Genomic DNA, 21,862 nt, shown 5'->3' with positions numbered 1-21,862 from the left:
GTTTTAAATGTGCTGCGTTAACCTCTCTACTAACAGCTGACCCGCCTCTATCTTTCAGCTACTGTGTCTTTCCTTACTCGCTGAAACGAGAAGCATAACTCCCATATGTGGTTTTCATTAACGTGAAACACATACTCACCTTTTTGTATTTTGTTTGCCCAGCCTCAGAGAACACAGCCGCCCCCAGAGGAGGAAGAGGATGCTGAGGAAGAAGAGACTGATGAACTGGGACATGTAGACACATATGCTGAGTACAAACCCTCCAAATGTAGGTTACTAGACTGAATGCCGAACATGAAGAAAATATAAAATAAATAAATAAACATAAAGTTCATTTTTAATGTATCTACAGTGTTCTGCTTAAAAAGGCCCTATTATGCTTTTTTTTTTCACTTGTAGAGTGTCCTGTAGTTTGTTATAAAGGTAATGAGAGAGGTGTGCAAAGGTTAAATCCTAAAGTTGAATCTCTCCCAGACACTCCCCCACTGCCGGGAACGTCTCCATTGGACTCCTTTTATTTACTTCCGTAGCATAGTGACATCACTGTGTAATACTCCTGCTTTTATTGACTAGCAATCCAACACATTGAATTGATTTGCTAGGGGCAGTACATTTCCCACACTTCTCTAGGCGGTTCACCAATCACAACACAGCCAGCCAGATAATAACCAATCAGAGCAGACTCTTTCAGACGGAGGGTGGAAAGAGGTGCTGCAGCACAGGCAGTATGAGAACAATAAAGAGCTTTTTGAACATTAAAGCATGGAGACATGTCCCAGTAGAGACACAACATACTAATATGAACCTGAAAATAAGCATGATAGGGTCCCTTAAAAAACAGTTATGGATTTATCATTCATGTTTGTAAACTGTTCCCCTATTTAAACTGCTGTTTTCCTTTTTCTAGCCACTATAGGAATTTCTCATCCTGACATAGTGGTGGAGACCAGCACTCTGTCCAGTGTCCCTCCTCCTGACATCACATACACTCTGTCTATCCCTGAGCTAACTGTCAGCGGGGGCCTGCTGTCCGCTCTGCAGCTAGAGGCTATTATCTACGCCTGCCAGGTACACACACTGTGCATGTAGTAATTATTCATTCTGTAACTGTGATGGCTAACGTTTTATGGCCCATGCATCTTGGTTTATATATTTGCTCTTTGTGCACCCTCAGCAACACGAAGTTATCCTGCAGAACAACCAGAGGGCGGGCTTCCTGATCGGAGATGGGGCGGGGGTTGGAAAGGGACGCACTGTGGCAGGAATCATCCTGGAGAACTACAATAAGGGAAGGAAGAAAGCACTATGGTAAGAGAGAATTACAACTCTGATTGACTCCAGAGTGGATACATGGAGCAGATCCCGACTGAATTAACGACTTTCCTGCTCCTGCCCTCAGGTTCAGCATATCCAATGACCTGAAATTTGATGCAGAGAGAGATCTCAAAGACATAAATGCATCATTTCTTCCTGTGCATGCCTTAAACAAGGTGAGTGTGATGAGTTAAGAGAATGACATCTCTTTTTGGCAACTGTTTAAATGGTGCGTGCATCCAAGCAAATGAAACGAGCTGTGTTTGGAAACGGGGTAACTTAGCTCTGTATTTCACAAACGCTATCCTCTTTTGACTATTTGATTTGTTATTTTAGATTAAGTACGGAGACACAGCTACCTCAGAAGGAGTCCTATTTGCAACTTACTCTGCGCTGATCGGAGAGAGCCAGGCAGGAGGGCAGCACCGGACGAGAATCAAACAGATCCTGGACTGGTGCAAGCCAGACTTCGACGGAGTTGTATCCTTTCATTCAAAAGACCTCACTGACATCTGACAGTTTTCAAACACGAAACGATATTCTACGTCTTTGTTGTTATGCCCTTGACATTTCCCCGTTATAGATCATCTTCGATGAATGCCACAAAGCCAAGAATGCCACATCTACAAAGATGGGCAAGGCAGTGCTTGACCTGCAAAACAAGCTGCCGCGGGCCAGAGTGGTGTATGCCAGTGCCACAGGTAGGCGGACGCTTAAATAATCACACAATCTTACATGTGCATGTGTAATGCAATATGAACAAGCATTTAAGAATACATCTTTTTTAAATCTTTGCCCCAGGTGCCTCTGAGCCAAAGAACATGATCTATATGAGCCGCCTGGGAATCTGGGGTGAGGGCACGCCCTTCAGAGCATTTGAAGACTTCCTGCATGCCATCGAGAAAAGGTTTGTAGGGTGACATGTTGCAGAAAGTGTTATGCGTTATGCCTGCCTTTCAATCATGTTGATATATATCTTCAATGGCTGTGCCAACTGGCACATCTCTTGCAATCAGTTTGTGGTTATAGCTCGTTGATCCCTGATTGTGTTGTGTTGAATCATTTATATGCTGTTCATAAACAGAGGTGTCGGTGCCATGGAGATCGTTGCCATGGACATGAAAGTGAGCGGGATGTACATTGCCAGGCAGCTGAGCTTCTCAGGGGTGTCTTTCCGCATCGAAGAGATCGGACTGGACAGTGACTTCAAAGTGGTCTATAACAAAGCTGCCCGACTGGTGAGCATCATGCCTGACTCTCTTCCATATCTGCAGCCTCTTGGTGTTTCCTGCTAGATGAAACTATAACAATTGTGACGGTTCACATCTGTGTGCAGTGGGCAGAGGCTCTGCAGGTGTTCATGCGTGCAGCGGATGAGCTGGGCCTGGTCAGCAGGAAGTCTCTGTGGGGGCAGTTCTGGGCGTCTCACCAGCGCTTCTTCAAATACCTCTGTATTGCAGCCAAGGTGCGCTGCCTGGTGGAGCTGGCCAAGAAAGAGCTGCTGGCCGGAAAGGTCAGCACAACACACTGTCACACACTGAGTCATATAGTATATATAATCTAGAGGACTCTTCAATGGAAAGTCCAAGCAGGAAACACATGTCTGTAAATGTTGCTAAAGAAGGGAGAACTGCATAGAAATAAGTAAATAAGAGTTGTTTTAAAGTATTGTTAAACATGTTTTACACTTCCTTTTACACATGCTGAGTCGAATGCATTTAAGGATGTTAGAATATGTCCCATCGTGATGCCAGGAACGAGTCCTCAATACTTCAAGTGACACAGCAGACCCGTTTATTGATGTGTATGTTTGTCACCTCAACCACAGTGCATCGTTATCGGGCTGCAGTCGACTGGAGAGTCTCGCACCAGAGAAGTCCTGGATGAGAACGACGGCCAGCTCGACAGATTTGTGTCTGCAGCAGAGTGAGTGAAAAGGACTATTTCCTCTGCGTGTTTGTGTGTTTCTGTAATATTAATCTTCTTATAAAGTTGTTTGAAAGAGTGTTGTTTATTAGAAAGAGCGTGTTTGTGTGTCTGTTTGGAAGCGATAGCAAACTGGGGGTTTCTTACATTTCATTTTGTTGCTTCATCAAAGTGATTTGCCAATATTGAGGCGAATCCACCCTCAATACATAAATGTTATATAAGAGCTAATCAGCTTCAGGCTTTAGAAAGCTTGCCTTTAGGTGGCACATCAGATCATCTTTGTTACATAAATTCAGTCCTCACCATTTATCCTCAATAAAACAAATCAATCTCTGAGCATTTGAGCAGCTATTTAATTATCGAACAACGTCAGTCCAGAATAACAAGTGAGGGAGGCTACATGTGATGAGCGCTCTGAACTGGTTCTACCCTGAACCTCTCAAAGCAGACATGCCTGAAGGTTTGAGGATATTAGACCACACACACAACATGTTCGTCACCCTGTCAACAACTGACAGTATAATTAGGCCAGATCAGAAATGTATGCGGTGTCAAACTGCCACAACTGTCCTGTGTCGTCCGCTTTGCTGTCAGATTCAATGTTTTTCTCTTTTCCTCTTTCCTTTAGGGGGGTATTCCAGTCGCTTGTAACAAAACATTTCCCGTCAGAGAAACAGAGGAGAGAGAAAGCCCCGGGCCCAAAGAGAAAACGTAAGTGCCAACATGTGTACTCTACATAGTATTAGAAAAAATATGTTTTTTAACCTTGTGAATAGCCAGAACTCAGCAGACATGTCAGGCATCTGCCCTGCAGTCTAATTGACCAGTTAACAGTGTTGTTTGTATATACATGTATTTATGTGTTTCTGGCTGTTTGATTACCATCTGCCAGCTTTGATTGTCTGTCAAACCCAATTTTCTTGCATTATGCTTTTATTTCTTGGCCTCTCATTGAGTGTGAATACAAAAAGTCAAATATCTTAATACTAATTTGATCATTTAATAACATGATGTGTCCTCCAATCAGGGAAGCCCCCAAGAGGTCGCCATCCCAAGGTACCCAAGCACACGGTGGACAGCGGGGGTGTGATCAACATCAGCGACGACAGCAGCAGTGACTCCGACGGCATGGACACGGACTCCAACTCCTCACCAGACTCCCTGCTAGACAATGATGATGTCATTTTTGTTAACCACACTAGCCACCAGACAGGTAGGGAGATGTCCTTTTCTCTGGAAGATATTTCAGCCTAAGTAGGTGTGTCCAGTAGGGATGTGCATCTCCATCACTGAGGCCGATGCGATGCGCATCTCGATACGTTGCCACGATACGATACATTAACGATACCTTTGAAACACCAGGCGATGCGATACGATACGATTCACCCCTGTTGCGATACAGTTCGATACGATTTGATTCAACATTATGCGATTCGGGGCGATACGATGCGATTCAACACGATGCAAAAATAATGATACTTCAATATGGTACGACAGAGGATTTTTGTTTTATTCCTTATATGCAGCAAATCATACATTAACAAAAAAGTGCTTTACATATTTGGTACTGCACATCCCATCATGCCGTCTATTTTTTTACCTTTAAAAGCTCTCCAGAGTAAAATTGTATAACACCTCAGTTAAACAATTTAAGGATGCATTGCTCATGATTAACAATGTGCAAATAACAGCTACCATAGAGCAATGCCCATACAGCTGCCAGCCTGATGTGCTTAACACTCAGAGGCTAACTCACCAGAGAGCAGAAAGCAGTGGTTTCTATCTGAACAATAAAGAAAACAAATAACCTTTCACAAACAGGTATTTCATAACTGCTTACAGTAAGGAAGACATTTAAATTATTATTGGCCGTCACAGGCTGCTGTAAGCTAAACACCTCTCTCTGACAGAAGACCTCACTGAGTGATTTAACTCTATGTCTCACTTTCAGGTTTCTCTTTTCAGCCGCAGACCCCACGTCGCCTCTTTATGTGCGTCGCTAAGTTCCTCGTACTACTTGTGTACTTTAAAGCGGCTCGGCATCGTTAACAATTTACGAGTGATTTTTCAAGTTGACCGTCTGTAGTAATAGTGCCGCGCACATATACCATCAGGACGTTACTGATGGGGTGCGGCTGCGGAGTGATACTGTGTGTATGCAAGTCCGCATCTAGAACGGATCTATGTATCATGGCTGTAGACCTGTTAAGTAATAAAGATACCTCATACAAAGGTCTACGGATACCTTATTACTCTCCATGACCTGCGATCAACTATATAGCATAAAGGACTATTACACCGTCTTTCTTGAACAATCCGAAGTGTTGACAAACGTTTGATTTGTAGGTATTTTTCGGTACGCTGTGTTTCTCTTTCTCCTCAACTTCCGTGTGTGTTGATAACTGAGACTCTCGGCCTTCGTAGTGGCGAAGCAAATATCAAAGATCGTCTCTGCTGAGCGTTGACAAGATGAGGGGATTTTATATGAATGAATCGGTTTTTTACCGATGCAAAGACGCTACGCAATCGATGCATCGCGAGTTCAACCCGGTTCAACCCAAACTGTAGCCGATGTGCACTCTTTCAACCGGTGCACTCGCATCTTGAACGTTTATGCCGTTGCACCGATGCGAATCGGTGAATCTTAACATCTCTAGTGTCCATTGTTGATCAAATACTTGCATGTCTAGACAGAGAAACAAACCTTCTATAGCCTGTTGTTATTGTGACACTCAACTATTTGGTTTTTATTTTTGTTTGTTCATTGTGTAAAAAACACACATTTGTGGATAAAGGTTAGGCTACAGTCATTTCAGGAGTATTATACTATTTGTAGAATAAGATTTTAAATAACTCTAAAACGTTGCCAAGTCCACAAGTCTTTTTTCTTTTAAGTAGATTGTTTCCCATTCACATCAGCCTTCTCACTTGAGCCAGAAAACGTTTTGCTGTCCTTCTAGCTGCACACAGCGGGAGGGACACACCTTTGTAGTAACTTAGTAAAACCATGAATGAAATGTATATAAGGAGTCAGCATGTCGTTGTATCCCTGTTAAAGACACTATACCCCAAATTGCCCACAGTATTGAATTTATATAAGTCGCTTTGGATAAAAGTGTCTAACAAGTGACATGTAATATAACCACAATAACAAACTCTCGATGTCAGGGTTACATGGTTAATTTCCTCTTTGCTTCCTGTTCACAGCCAGGATAGAGGAGATGAAGCAGGGGCTCCTCAGTAAAATATCCGTGCTGGGAAAAGAACTACCTCTCAACACCTTGGACGAGCTCATCGATAAGTTTGGAGGACCAGATCAAGTCTCAGAGGTAAGAGCCAAAGCAAAGAACGATAAACGACCGCGCTGTGTGTTTCTAATGAGCCTAAATGGTTTCACTGTCTCCACTTCAATCAATGTATTATTTATTTACTTGACATCGTGATGAATTTTTTTTCCCGCAGATGACTGGTCGCAAGGGTCGTGTGGTGCGGCGTCCTGATGGCAGCGTCCGCTACGAGTCTCGGGCTGAGCAGGGTCTGACCATCGACCACATCAACATCAAGGAGAAAGATCGCTTCATGAGTGCAGAGAAGGTCAGAAGCCCCAATCAATCAAGGAGAAATAGGTCCTTCATGTGACATTTCATGACTTGGCTGCTAACATTCTGTATCTTAAAGGTCACCTATTATGCAAAATCCACTTTTTCATGTCTTTTATACATCAACATGTGTCCCTTCTGTGGAAAGAGATTCTGAAAGTTTCAGGAAAAAAGATTCACTCACTTTTTGTCCTGATCCATTTATATTTAAACCTGTCTGAAAATGAGCTTATCAGATTTTGACCACTTTATGATGTCATAACGATGTTTTGGCTTGTGTGACCATTAGCCAATCACCAGCCAAGGTAACCCCCCCCACCTTATCACCTGAATCTCCTCCTAGAGCACCATTGTGTTCTTTGTAACCAAATATCTCTCAGAGAGGCGTGGGGAGTGGCTTCTTATTTTCATCTAAAGTAACAGACAGAGAATCAGCACTTTTGAAACAGAGGGGATTATGGGATGCTACAATGATCTGTTTGCTATTTTGAGGCAAACACTTCAGAGACATGTTTTGTATATATGTGAGACCTATAATATATTGATGAAAAACAGTATAATAGGAGACCTTTAAAGGAAGGTACTGCTTTATTAACATTGCACAATAAGATTTATTTTTACTAACTATCCTAACTTTTCCTTCAGTACGTGGCCATCATCTCTGAGGCGGCCAGCTCTGGGATTTCCTTGCAGGCGGACAAGCGAGTGAAGAACCAGCGGCGCAGGGTCCACATGACCTTAGAGCTGCCTTGGAGTGCAGACAGGGCCATTCAGCAATTCGGTGAGTCAGGAAATCGAACAATGAGTCTTTCAAAAGTGAACAGGAGAACATGGACCAAAATAAAAGACAACAAAAACACATTCCTTCTTTCCCACAGAAACCAGCCAGGGTTCTTTTTGTGGTCTGAATCTTGAGTATCTTAAGCTAGCGCTAGCCTAACTGTGTTTCTCGTTTTTGCTGCTTGTTAAATGTGAGTTAGTATTTCCTGCCCATGACTTAGTATAGCGAATAATTTCAATTTAACATAGTTTAATTGTTGTTATAGTGTCTAGTTCAATCTGCACATTTTTTAAATAAGGTAGTAAATACATTCAAGTTACTATGTAGGAAATTGTGAAAAGGTTACCAATACAAATATGCTCCGTCAGAATAAAAATCATCAAAATAAATTCTCCCTTTTTTCATTTTTATTTTTTTCAAGGTCTGAATATATCTCTACTACCACGACTACTTTTTTTATCAATGAGCTGGAAGTTCTTTGCCGCTGCACTTTAAGATTTAACATTGAAAGATGGGCTGTGTATAAGCCTGAAACGAGCAGCCGTTTCAGGGTCAAAGGCTATCAGGAACGTTAAAAGAGAAATGTGTCAGGACGGGGTCTCTCCGTGCAGCCCTGCCTGGGTTTATCTCTCACTCATGTGTAGAACAGGGATTACCAAATTAGGACAAATGCTGTCTTGTCTCACTGACACACTCCTCGTAATGTGCGGTTTTCTTTCTGTTAGTCTACATGGTGAAGTGTGAGTTTGCTGCCAGGCAAAGGCAATAATCTAGTCAAGTAGCATCTCAGCATTTGTTGTTTAAAAAAAATGCTGTACTCACTCAAAGCACACACCATCGTATAGGACAGGATAAATAAATAGTTTGACGTAATTATAAAACTGCTTACTAGTAATAATTAGTTTGTAAGCAGCTTTCTTTCTTATTGTTCTCTTATCTTAATTCTTGTTTGGCAGGTTGGCACACACACACACACGCACGCGCACACACACACACACACACACACACACACACACACACACACACACACACACACACACACACTGTTACAGTTATATTCATTTCCTCATAGAGGTTCTAAGGAATTCTTCTCAGTTTCTAGTTGTTAGTGAATAAGGCACTGTTCAGGGTCTGAAACATGGTGTGAAACTGTCGATTTAAGAACAGATCTCACCTGATGTTGCAAAACTTCTTATGTCTTCATAAAGATCCCCTTTCTTACTCCTCTTTTCTTAAGAAGAAACAAGTTGTCATCAAATCTGTAACTGTTTTTGTCTGTCTGGATTTTGATACTGTCAGTTGAAAAATGTTGCACTCAGAGTGACTGGAACTTTTCAAATGTTATCAATAATGTCTTATCATTGTTTTTGTCTCGTCTCTGCAGGTCGCACACATCGGTCCAATCAGGTCACGGCTCCAGAGTACATCTTCCTCATTTCAGAGTTGGCCGGGGAGAGACGTTTTGCCTCCATTGTGGCGAAGAGACTAGAGAGCCTGGTAAATAGAGCTTTTACAAATGTGAATGTGTGGGTGTTGTTGTGTTGCATCTCCTTTTATTTTGAATAATTTTTACTACTTTTATGTGTAATTTTCCTGTTAACTGAGTGAAACCTGTCTTATGGGGAAACAATCACTTTCATCTTGTTGTCCTTTGGATTGTGAAAAGAGTGTTTCTTTTGTAAATGGAGAGTTAGTATTTATTGATTGTTATAGGTTGCCAACACGTTGCCCTCTCAGCCTCACTCCTTGCCCTCCCTGTGGCACGGGGTATTCCCAGGCTCGTCCATGGAGTCTCTTTTATTATCAACTTTTCTCCACAAACCTCAAGAGATTCTGGGTCTTCCCCTTCTCCGGCTCAATAACGGAAAACTGAATAAGCAGAAAAAGCTCAAATGTTTGTCTGAATAATTTCTAACTCTCGGGGTTACTTTCCATAATTATCAATGCATTTCAGTGCAAGCAGTCGTTTATCTCCATAGTGACACAGCATGACACTTCTTTTGGGAAAACAGCAAAGAAGGGTTCCAGAAAGTCGTTCATGCGGTTGCCAGGTTTGTTCGGTAAATCAGCATCAAGCATAGGTCACATGTCCTCTGCATGCCTGAACCCGATGCAACACACACACGCACACGCACACACACAGTCGCTTATACTTGGATTGTTGACGATCGCTAGAAACGGGCAGACTTCAGATCAGCAGTGAAGTCATATTTGGCTCAGATATTCTTTGTTTTGGTATCTCAAGACATCTTTCTGTGTAGGCAGAGCCAGCAGCTTGCTGATCTTCTGTTGACTTTGCTTCTTCTTCAAGTTTTCCCTCACCGCTCCCTTTCCAGTTCACTTAAGATCTTACGGGTATGGAAGATAATAAAAGGCAGGCTGGGCTTTTAGTTATACCCATCATAAAAATAAACTTGTGCTTGAATGATGTTTCTCCACTATATCACAATGCTGCTGTTTGGTGCAGAGTCAATGTACTTGCAATAACAATGTGACCTTTTTCAAAGTGAGACTACTACAGGTTCAATCCCTGGATCTGTGACTGGATTTTAACTTTGCTTTAGGTACACATTACTAGGAAACAACAGCTGTATCAGACATATTAGGCATATTTGCTAATCATAGTTAAACATTTCCAGGGAACCCAAAATTCTTATTATCTTATTTTTATCTTTATTTCTGTGCTTTGCCAACTTGTGAATATTGAATTCAATATCCTCACTCCTCAATGATGTTAAATACTGTTTCTCTTATCATTAAAAGAGCAGGATCTATGATCGAGAGGGCAACAAGTCCACGCTCTTAGCCATTGTAATCAAAGTAATCCTATAACGGCTGCACATTATCCATTCGTGTAGGTAATGCTCATCCTCTCATACCAACGCTAAGCAGTGAAGTCGGGATGTGTTCTATTGATGAACGGCAAACACAGATTTATCCGACGTCACTTTGTCCATCTGTATTAATGTGACGAAGCTCTGAAGGCTGTAAACCTAATACTGCTAATATTAATAGTACCACTTGTGCTAATCCACTTTGCAGGGTGCATTAACCCACGGAGACAGAAGAGCCACAGAATCCAGAGACCTGAGCAAGTACAATTTCGAGAACAAGGTAAGAAAATGTAACTGACCTGACTTTGTAAAGTTTGAAAACATGATTATTTTTAACTTTTTTTAAGCTTTAAAGAGGATTTATTTTTCTCACTGTTCATTTGTGTTGCTAAATTCCTAAGGGATCTTTCTCAGATAATGTTCCTATACTGATTACATGCCCCTATTTCTTGCAGTATGGCACCAAGGCTCTAGATAAAATCACCAAAGCAATCCTTGGCCATATAGAGAACAAGGTGCCCCCTCCCAAAGGATACCCTGGGGGTGAAGCCATGTTCTTCAGAGGTGAGTTATTTGAGGTGTTGTTTACTGTCAGCATCTGTAAACAGAGAACCAACTCCCAAGCATGTTCACTTTGATTGATCACTAAAACCAGTGTTTTTTCTTTTTTCAGAGATGAAGATTGGGATGATGGATGTAGGCATCTTTTGTAGGGAGCCACGCTTTGGGATCAATACTGAGAAAGGTAGAGTGTCCAAGATGCACGCAGACACAATTCCTTAGCTCTGTTATGCCCCTTTCACACCAACGCGTTTTCAGCTCCGGCTCGGAGCTGGAGCCTGAAAAGTACCGGTTTTCCCTGTTCACACCGCAGAGTTTTGGACCCAGCTCCAAAATATTGTCGGTCTGAGCAAGAGCTTCGGAGCTAAGAGGCGGCGTCGCTTAAGTCTCTCTTAAGGGGGCGTATATTTACCTTCTTTTCCCTACGGATTCGTCGTTGAAGTAGATGCTGAAGACCACAAAGAAGTCTTGCATTTCGCATGTGATGTTTGTAAAGTTCCAAGTAAAGTCGTCCGATGCCTTCCATTTCGTTTCGTAAGAGGATAACCAAAGTGAACAGCGCTTCAAAACAATCGGCCATTGTTGTTGTCGATGTGAGGGATTTCCGCGCGGTTTGGATTTTATGAAGCAGGCACGTAAACGGTGACGTCATGACGCAGCAGCGGTAGCTCTGGGCGGTGTGAACAGAGCGGGAGCAGAAAAGGGAAATCGGAGCTGAACCAGAAAAGCTCCCGCTCGGACCTAGAACGGGAAAAGCGCTGGTGTGAAAGCTGCATTATTTGTTTATTTGTGATGAAAAAATGAGCCACATTAATTGTTCTGCATTTTTATCCCAGACTGCAGCATCACAAAGTTCTTAAACCGCATCCTGGGCCTGGAGGTCCACAAGCAGAACCATCTCTTCCAGTACTTCACCGACAACTTTGACTACCTGATCGAGAAGGATAAGAAGGAGGGCAAATATGACATGGGAATCCTAGGTATGGAGGTCAAATGTGGAGTTTAAGCACTTGCATGGTGCCACTGTTTACAGAACATTAACCTCCATCAGTGTGGATTCTAACATCGTTATTTTTATAAATGGTATGATTGCTAAATCTGGCAATAGTGTCTGTTCCTTTCTTCAATTGTCGGTGTGCATACCATACATTGGTATGTGATTGTCAGACAGTTCCTGATCTTTTAATGTTAGTAATCGTCTTGGTTTGCTTGCTCTCTTTTCTCTCTGGCAGACCTTGCTCCAGGTAACGATGAGATCTATGAGGAGAAGCAGGAAACGTTCATGACAGTTGGAAACCCTCAGGATGGACAGGTTGTTCTCTATAAGGTAAGCATCTCATGTCAAGTACATTGTTAGATAGCTTTTGTGAAACATGTGTTGTGAGACTAAAATCCTATGTTCAAAATATCGTAATTGTCTCTTGAGATACTCCTTGAAATCTGCTTTATTTTCAACATGATCTAGTGTCTTGTCTCTTAAATAATCCTGTAGCGGTATTGGAGTGGAGCAAACTGGTCAAATAAACAGCTCCAATCAACAGCAATTCTTACATTTAGTAAATAGTGACAAATTAGATTTTGAAGAGAAGCTTTGAGAGACTGGATCAATCCCTTCAGACAGTGTGAGGAGCAGAGGCACATTAACAGGCTGATCTTGAGGCATCACACATCCCAAACAAAAAGGTTAATTCTATGAATAAACATGACCCCAAAAATATGCAAATCTTCTCCTCTCCTTTTATAATAAACCCAGCGGGGCTTGAAGGCTCCCAACAGACCAAAACTATGAAAGTTCATGTGAAATGCCAACAAAGCAATATCCAATGATGGTGTAGGAACATCCAATGAATGAGGATACATTTATTCAGGATTTCCTGACAATGTTTGCACAGTGCACAAAGGATTTGCATACAAAGAAAGTTGGTAAAGAATGTGTTCCACATTAGCTGCAGACCAAGAGGTAACTCGAGAAGATACCTCTAGACTAAATGACAATGGATGTCACTTTGCCAGAAGTAAGGCTGTTATCGTGCAGGATTAGCCCATGGCTAAAGGGGGCCTATGTAGACATGAGTGGCAGATGAGAACAGGATAATTACGATAAATCTTCTTCTTTCGGCTGCAGGCTGACTTGCCTTTGACATTTCAAAGTTGTAGCCAGGCAGAACGCTGCACAGCTAGGACCTGTTATGCGAGTATAGAGGAATAGTGAAGCATGAATGAGTTACAGAACAGGCCTGCAGGCACAGATGCCAAGAGTGTCACGGCTCCTCTGGGCTTCACCTGCAACTGTAGTCAGTTATCGCCAACAACAGAACATAAAACAACTAAGAATAGACACAATGTAAATACAAAGAGACACCAAATGGCTACAAAAAGTCTGAACACAAAACACTGAGAAACATTTACCGCACAGAGACACAAAACAACCATAAAAGACACTAAACAACCACAAAGGAACACAGAATGTCCACAAAGCGAAACCAAACGACCATATAAGAAGCAAAATGACTACAAAGAAACGCCCAATGACCACACAGGGACACCACACAACAATAAAAAGACACTCAACAACTATAAAGACCGTGTCGTGCTCCAATATAAGACGGGTGGTGGGGTTTAAATGTCTGTGCCCACGGGCCCATTGTCTCATCATCATCCCGCGACTGTGTATACTTTCTGGAGGACATGCTTTGGAGTTTCCATTCAAGAGTCGGTCTCACCTTCCGGACAGCAGTGTGTGGTTTCGCAGCTGCTTGGTCCCCCATCTTTCTTTTTCCCAGCACATGCTTACATCTCTGATTCCTTGTGTCCCTACAGATCAGCGTGGACCGAGGCATGCCCTGGGACGAGGCCCTCAACCGGTCCCTGAAGCTCAGCGGGCCCGATGACGGATTCTACCTGTCGCTGAAGGTGAGTCCATGTTATAATAAGCTAACTGAACCAGAGGATTACTATAAAAGGCATTATATCTCTATTTGAATACAGACCTCTCAGAAATTGAATGTGATGACTCAATGGTTGTCCACTGAAAACCCTATTAGTCCCTTAAACGGAGTAAATATTTAACCACTGCTCTCTCCACAGCTGCGAGGGAACCACCCATGTGTGCTGCTAGCTGAGCAGGGAAGAGGCAAGAACCTCATCGTCTACAAGCCCAACATCGGCAAGCAGACGCACCCCGAGAGCCTGGACAACCTGCAGCTGCGCTACAGAAAGGTAATAAACTAAATTGTGGATTTTTTAATCTGTCGGCATTATAGTTTTGTCTCTATGGTTTATGTACTGTAAAATGTCTCCAAAATGATGAGAGAACATTTTTTTCTTTCATCTAAATATGTTAAAGGTCATATTTGAGCTTGTTGTGTTTTCTTCAGAGTTTCTTTAAGATAACAATAAAAATAATTGATTATAGGGAAGGATTGACATAAGAAAAGCTTGAAGTGTTCCCTTTGCTATTTGGAGTAAATGTCATTTAAATATGGAGTCTGATGCCCCCTGGTGGCCATGGAGGAGTACTGAACTGTGAAATATTCAAGGCAACAATTAGAAATACATGAAGAGGATGAAGTTCATGCCAATGTTGTTTATTTAAATTGTAACTGTTTCTCTTCCATACATTAAAAAAAGTTATTATTAATGTTCTTTACCCCTAAACCAAAAACACAATAGTTATTTTCATCTTGACAATAATCAAAAACAAGGTAAAACTAAAATATGACTTTTAGTCTGAAGTTAAAGAAGCCTCTTTTAACTTAATTTTCCACTTAGGCTAAGATATATTTTTTAAAGTTGGGTAATTGAGGTTTTTTTGCTGATTTTAAATGTTGCAAATGTTCTCTCCCAGGTGACTTCAGAGGAAGCGAGGGACAGCTGGGAGAACCAGTTCAACTTCTCCTTCAAGAAGTGTAGCCATGCCAACTGGTAAGCAGCAATCCCCATTGTCCCGTGGGATTATTGGCTCAATCCATCCAATCAGGCTGCTACTATTAATGCAGTCAGGGTGGCTTACAGGTCAGATGCCATTCCTGAGGATTTGCAGATCACCTGAGAACTAGTCATGAAGAAATAACCCGCACATGTGCCCGCGTCACCGGATGAACAATGAACTCTAACCCTTAGATGCATAAGTGGGTCTTTTTGGACCCGGTGAGGTGGTTTTCTTGAAGTATCTTTGTAATTACATTTTTGTATCATTTCATATTCCAGCTATTCCTCAAACATGTTTTGGATATAATGCCATTCACATTTTACATTTACATTTTAAGAAATTGTAGTTTTTGTATTACTACCCCAAGCTTCCATAAGTGGGTCAAAAATGACCCGCATGCATTTTCTATGGAACTTCATTTTTTTTCTTCAAAATGTAAAAAAGATGTCCAAAATTATAAATAGGAAAAAATTAAATATAAAATATTTCTAGTGTGAACCAAAATATAATACTAAATATTATAAAAGTGATTTTTCTTAACCAAAATGACAAAAATGGCATGAAAACAGAATTTCCGGGCCCTTTTCGACCTACTTATGGAAGAGTGTAGGGTCCAGTCACTCATGCATCTAAGGGTTAAACCCTTGTCTCTAATCCTGCCATACAGTTTTCTTGAAACTGGTATGGTAGAAAAGTGAGTGCTTCTTAAAAATAATATTCTTTGTCTTTCCTGTCCTGTCCCTAGGAATGGGAAGTGTAAGAAGATAGAGGAAGGTCAAGAGTGTCTGCAGGGCATGCGGCTTCGTCAGTACCACATGCTGTGTGGAGCTCTGCTGCGTGTGTGGAAGCGTGTGTCTGACGTGGTGTCGGACATCACCAGCTCCAGCATCCTGCAGATTGTCCGTCTAAAAACCAAACACCATAACAAGCAAGTCGGTCAGTACAACCCGCCCTTTATAAAAAATCATATTCACTTTCCTAACACACATTTCCACGAGGTGTTTAGAATAGGTCCCACCTTTTATATAAGCAGGGATATTCTGTAAACATTGACACAATAGAAGAAACTGTTTTAAATGTGGATTTGAATGTCCTGACAGCGAGTTATTTTGATGCTGTCAAAGTGCTGACGCCTCTTTATGACACATTGAGGAAATGAAATTGTCGCTCACTCACATATTTGTCTCCTATGGACTCCTGGTTGCACTAAATTGACGCAATATGACTGTTATGAAATCATTAGGCCAGACACACAGAACATTTCACAATTGAACATCCATGTAATCCCAACAGCATGACGCTCACCAGAGAATCAGTGTGGGATCTGTTTCCTCTGTGCACTATACACAGATGTTATACATAGGAGTTTATATTGCTTTTATAGGAGAAAAAAATATTTATTTTAAGAATCATAAACTGGAGCACATGTTATAATCGGTGCTAAACTTACCAGTCTGTTTACTGTTGCATTTAATACATGTGCTGTGATACATAAAATAAAACAGCCGTCAACAGCTGTGTTTATCAATAAAATAATAAATTGAGTCTTTAACAGGGTTCTCATGGATTCTTCAAACGTAATTATATTAATGTTTATGAATAAAAAAATATGGCCGTCATTAGTTTGATCGTTTTTTAAATCAATCTTTCAAAAGTCCTAAATATGCAATATTTTCTGTATTTTTTCTGACTGTCCATTTCAAATGATTCTATTATTCTCAAATGATCTATTATTTAAATAATTTACCAAACATCTGATTGCGGATCAGGATAGCTTATGTTTTGCTGCTGAGCAACAAAAAAGGGGTCTATTTTATGTTACAATAGACATTTCGTTATTGTAAAGTGGGAAATTCCTAGTGGCATTATTAAAGTCTTAAATCTATAAAAACACTACTTTAGCATTTCCCTCCCTGAAAGCTGTGACCTGACTGTCCTCTCATTCTGACGCAGGCATCAAGATCCCGGAGAACTGTGTGGCGCGCGTGCGAGAGGAGCTGCTGCAGATGGACGACGAGGTGAAGAGGAGGCGGAAGGAGCGGGAGCAGCAGGCCGTGGAGCAGCGGCAGGCTCAGGACCGCAATCGTAAGATGGAGCAGGACAACAAACACCTGGCCAATCTGTTCATCCACAAGCCGATGCTCAACCAGTCCCTCGCTCAGACTCTCGCCCAGAGCCAGCTCCTCAAACAGAAACCCAACGAAAACGCTCAGCGAAGGCAGAGCTTGAGCAGCTCTCAGCTTCAGAGACTGCAAGCCCAAGCCAAGTCGGCTTTACAGCAGCCCTCCAAGAACGTCCCCCTGCTGTCCTTACAGAGAAACCCCGGCCAATCCCAGCAGAGGACCCACAACAGCTGGCTCAACACCAACCAGGCCTCCAACATGGCCAGCATCCGCTCCCAGTTTTTCTCCCAGTCCTTCGCACCGCCTTTTCAACAGAGGAAAAACGCTTCACTCCAACAGACCACGCTGTCGCCCAGCTTGTCCTCCAAGAATCCCCTGGATGACATCTTGGATCTGACTATGGGCTCCTCCTCCTCCCCGGACACCATGGACGGCGGGCTAAATCTGGAAAGTCTGGCAGGCCACGCTGCATTCACAGACGACTTTAACCTGGAGTCTCTGATCTCTCAGACTGCATCGAATGCTCAGCAGCAGGCTGCACAGATCCAGCAGCCGCTTCTCTTGCAGCAGCAGCCGCTTCTCTTGCAGCAGCAGCAGCAGCAGCAGCAGCAGCAGCAGCAGCAGCAGCAGCAGCAGCAGCAGCAGCATCTACAGCAGAGGAGCCAGAACCTGCTGGCCAACAGCCACCAAGACTTGTTAGATTTATTTGACTTGCCCCTGTCTCCCCAGATGCCCACACAGAAAGCCAGCCCTTCCTCCTCTACCTCCTCCTGCTCTTCCTCTGCGTCCTCCACCTCCAACAACCTGGTTCCTCTCGCCTCTGCCGGCCTCCCCCCCGCCTCCAGCCTCCTCCCCACCCCCTCCCCGTCTTCTCTCTTCTCCAGCCCGTCCCCGTCCTCCTCTCTGTTTTCCAACTCGTCGCCTCGCTTCTCGTCAAACTATCTCCTCCCTCAGTCAGACTCGCTTTCATTACCCAACGGACACCCCGGCACCCTGGACGCCCGCGAGGCTCTGAACATCATGCTGCAAGAGGCAGCAGATCGCAAGTCCGTCATTAAGTACCGCCCACCAGAGTGAGAGCTCGAACAGCTACACAGCTCGTCTGGACTCTGCTTCTTCTTTTGTTGTCTTTTAAAGCAGATTGTGTCTTGTTTGCTGCTGTCTATGAACGCCTCCTCGGACCTTCCCTCCCCCCCCCCTCCCTCCCCCCCTCCCCCTCAGGGCCTATAGTCACGTCACTGCCTGTCCTGCGCTCGGCTCACCCTTCCCTTTACCCACCTGTAGCGTTCACCTGCTTTAGGCCATACATAGCGGGCTCCATCAATATCAGATTTCTGCACCAAAGTGAAAGGCAGCTGTATAAAAGAAGTGAAAAGTAATAACTGTATTTTATTGATCGTACGAGCTGTCCAAACAAAAGCTCATTCATAGAGGTGTAGAAATCTTTAATAAACCTCCCGCTGCTGATTTGACGAGGTATGATTGGTGAAGTTGCTGGAAGCTCTCAATGCCTTTCACCGGCTTTAACCACATCTTTAGACTTTGCTTTACTGTTACTTCGCTTCATGGCCGTTTTGTCTTGACTAAAACAAGGCTGTATGCAAGGCTTGGTTTGAGTGGAACAAAAGATACATTGAACTGGAAGATGGGGGGGGAAAGCAAATAGATGGAATCTTTTAGCTGATAAGCCATGAAATGCCTCAGTTTTCCTTTTTTTTTCTCCTACATGCTCCCTCTTGTTTCCCTCCCTGCTTGTATGAACACTAGTGTGAGGAAAAGGGGAGAGGAAGAGCAGTCTGCTGTTGCAAACAGTGCCTTTGGAAAAAATCTATAAATGCAGTCTTTAAAAATCCATGTAGCCTAATGTATAGATTTGTACTCTTGAGCGTTGGTTTTTCATTTTTTTAATTTAAACGTGGTGTATTTGTATTTATCTTTTAGCCCCCCTGAGTCCGTCAGTCGATGTTTGTGTTACACTATGCTGGTGGTGGTGGGTTTCAGGAAGAAGCCTCCATTACTCTGTGTGTGCTCGTATGTAGCTGCTCCTAAAATAATAGAGCGGCGGACTTCTCTTTCTTCTCTGTGTCCTTCTGTCCCTGTTGATGCGAGCGACAGTGTGGTCAGTGCGGCACGGATGATTATTGAGCAAACATGGATAACGAAAAAATGTCCAAAAATGTTATCACCCCCATTTTTTTTTTTAAATCTGACAATAACATTTAGCGATGTGACTCCTGGTTTGATCTGATTTTGAATTTCTCAGGAAAGTCTTGGTTGTTGTTTTGTGTCATTTTTACCAACAAACATTTAGTTTTGAAGTACAGTGACAAAGAATTTTCAAGTTTTTATTGTCTTGATGTCTGAAAATGAAAGTCATGTTGTTTTTAGAGATCCATTTCTCATTCAAATCTGTTTCCATTTCAGCCAGCAAGACCATAAAAACATTTGAAACGTGCAGACTTGTGATGTTCTCTGTGTATGGTAGTACATGTTTAAAAAAAACCTGTGAGATCTGGCCATGTTTGTGTGGAAACGATGCACTGTAGTTGGTTCATGACAAAATGCCGGGATAAGTTCAAGTGATCAAAAAGCAATAAAACCATATTCTACATTTTATTGTGAAACAGAAATGCCTAAGTACTGTTTACGCTCAACAGGCAAAGCTTTGTGGTTACCTTTGCATGGTATGAATCTTTTCTTTCTGTTGTGCTTCATAGTCTTTTAGTTAAACAGATTCTGAAATGCATACCACCTTTGTATAGTAAGTTTCCACGGGATGATGTTTTAGTCCTCGTTATTATGAAAAGTTATTGTTATTTATATTTAAGGGATATTTAGATTTTAGATATGTTATCCTGCTTATTAGAATAGTCATGGAAATGTTTTTGGTCAGGGAAGTTTCTAGTTTTCAAGATTACTATAAAACAAATTCTATTATAACCTGCCACCAAATAAGATTGCACTGTTCTGTACGTACTGCTGTACAGTGTCTGGATTGATTTACTGCTCATTTCACTTTTGCTTTCACTCGAAAATAATTGTTTCTCCAACTCGTAGACCTTTTTGTCAGGCCTCCAATTTGCAGAGAGATACCAAAGTATTCCACAGACACCCCCGAAAAGTTACTGGCTCTAAGATATCAGACCTTTATCAATCTCAGGAAGAAACCAAGAGGTGTAACGGCGGGCGTTGGCAGAAATATATCATATCCCCTTTTAACAGCGGTGAAACTAACCAGTTCATGTGCTATTCTGTTCTTAACTGTGCTGTGACTCTTGCTGTATTTATGTTTTAGAATTAATGTGATGGGTTTGTTGTTTGTCCTTGTGAACATGTCAGTGATTATAAATGTTTATGCCTTCTTAGGGCAAAGATCAACGGCTATTTCTTTTTAAGGAACTTTTTTTTCTTCTTCTGTGGACAGTTTTATCCGTGCTGGACTTTTAATTCATGTTAAAGCTGGCGGGTTTTAGAGTCGATTCGTATCTTGGTTATATACGTGCAATCGATCTGTCCAAGCCTCAGCGTAAAACAGATCTCTAGGTTCAGACTCCCAGTTTCTCCGATTCTTGATAACGCTTCATTTCTTTTCATTTGCAACATTGCAACAACTTAGCTTTTAATATTCCTCATCAGGCACATTCCCGGACATCGGTCTGCAAAAATACTTGCCTTCAATTTTGTTTTTCTAGTCACAAAAATAAAGCTTTATGCATTTGAGGGATTTGGACCGCGTTTTTAGGAAGAAAAAGCGTTTGTTTTTATTCTAGTTTATTAGTGTTTTTAGGCCTTTTTATCGTTATTATCATTTTGCACTAAGAATGGCATAATCAAGTTACTGTTCTCTTGTGGGTTATGATTGAGCGTTGCAAGCTTGTTGTTTTCCTGATCTTTGATGGATAGCTCTGTGTATACTGTAACCATCTGTTCTTGTTTCTCCACCGTTTGCATATTACATCATCTTATCACTCTCGAAATAATTTATTGCTAACAAAAAATGAAACAAAAAACATGCTACTGATTGTATGTATTTTTAAACAAAGCCTATTTTTTCTGTAAAAAAAGAAACTGTGTTCAGCACTTTTATTCTGGGTTGTGCTTTTGTTTTCTATATATTTATAATTTAGATCCAAATGTATATATTGTAAAATTTGTGCCTTTCGACTAATTCTTTAAAAAGGTTTTCTACTCATTAAAGGAAGGACTATATGGAATTGCAATCTTAACTTTGTAAACAAATAAAAACTTGAAGATTGCTGAAACTCGGGAGTCTTTTGTTCATCGGGGTTGTCCCATTCTTCCCTACCGACTATAAATCCTCTGTCCTCGATCCAAGAGGTTTACTGTGGGCGCTTTTAGGGAGAGGAAACATGGGGGACATCCAGTGGTGGACAAAGAACTTTTTTTAATTCGGTCAAATTAATTAAACCACAGTGTAGAAATACTCTGTAACAAGTAAGAGTATAACTAAAAGTCCTGTTTTCAAAGTTATTTAAATGATTAATATTTAAGGTATTTGCACACAAATGTACATGAAGTGAAAGCACTCATTCTGCACTATGGCCCTCCTGAGAATAATTAGTTACATGATTTAATTATAATTAATGATTTACGGATGTGTTCATCACTATAATGGTCCAGCTGAGTTTATTTTTTAAAAGATATATATTGCTGGGTTATTTGTGCATTTTACCATGGGATCTATACAGTTTTTATCTTATAACAATACAGAATATAATATTAGTTTTTTTCTGTTTTTAAGTTTAGTACCTGACCATCCACAATTGGTT

General features: G+C 41.7%; 1 protein-coding gene across 4 annotated transcripts in view; it reads left to right on the top strand.

Annotated features, from left to right (window-relative positions):
* sbno2b (strawberry notch homolog 2b) overlaps window positions 1-21,327 on the top strand; it is a 61,649-nt gene extending 40,322 nt beyond the window's left edge. For all 4 annotated transcript variants that reach the window (XM_079647634.1, XM_079647635.1, XM_079647636.1 and 1 more), the window contains 26 exons: window positions 163-268; window positions 908-1,068; window positions 1,175-1,308; window positions 1,400-1,490; window positions 1,651-1,794; window positions 1,898-2,015; window positions 2,116-2,221; window positions 2,399-2,552; window positions 2,651-2,827; window positions 3,143-3,240; window positions 3,872-3,954; window positions 4,271-4,456; window positions 6,451-6,572; window positions 6,706-6,837; window positions 7,488-7,623; window positions 9,008-9,120; window positions 10,666-10,737; window positions 10,913-11,021; window positions 11,131-11,202; window positions 11,855-11,998; window positions 12,251-12,345; window positions 13,839-13,931; window positions 14,106-14,237; window positions 14,866-14,942; window positions 15,695-15,885; window positions 16,903-21,327. In XM_079647634.1, coding sequence (XP_079503760.1) covers window positions 163-268; window positions 908-1,068; window positions 1,175-1,308; window positions 1,400-1,490; window positions 1,651-1,794; window positions 1,898-2,015; window positions 2,116-2,221; window positions 2,399-2,552; window positions 2,651-2,827; window positions 3,143-3,240; window positions 3,872-3,954; window positions 4,271-4,456; window positions 6,451-6,572; window positions 6,706-6,837; window positions 7,488-7,623; window positions 9,008-9,120; window positions 10,666-10,737; window positions 10,913-11,021; window positions 11,131-11,202; window positions 11,855-11,998; window positions 12,251-12,345; window positions 13,839-13,931; window positions 14,106-14,237; window positions 14,866-14,942; window positions 15,695-15,885; window positions 16,903-18,149 — 4,293 coding nt within the window. In that variant the 3' untranslated portion in view covers window positions 18,150-21,327. The remainder of the gene's footprint in view (window positions 1-162; window positions 269-907; window positions 1,069-1,174; window positions 1,309-1,399; window positions 1,491-1,650; window positions 1,795-1,897; window positions 2,016-2,115; window positions 2,222-2,398; window positions 2,553-2,650; window positions 2,828-3,142; window positions 3,241-3,871; window positions 3,955-4,270; window positions 4,457-6,450; window positions 6,573-6,705; window positions 6,838-7,487; window positions 7,624-9,007; window positions 9,121-10,665; window positions 10,738-10,912; window positions 11,022-11,130; window positions 11,203-11,854; window positions 11,999-12,250; window positions 12,346-13,838; window positions 13,932-14,105; window positions 14,238-14,865; window positions 14,943-15,694; window positions 15,886-16,902) is intronic.
* Window positions 21,328-21,862: the final 535 nt, after the last annotated feature.

Source organism: Notothenia rossii (genome assembly GCF_949606895.1).
Source record: "Notothenia rossii genome assembly, chromosome: 1".
Classification (NCBI taxonomy): Eukaryota; Metazoa; Chordata; class Actinopteri; order Perciformes; family Nototheniidae; genus Notothenia; species Notothenia rossii.
Note: the sequence above shows the minus strand (reverse complement) of the source record. Positions and strands in the feature narration are given on the sequence as shown.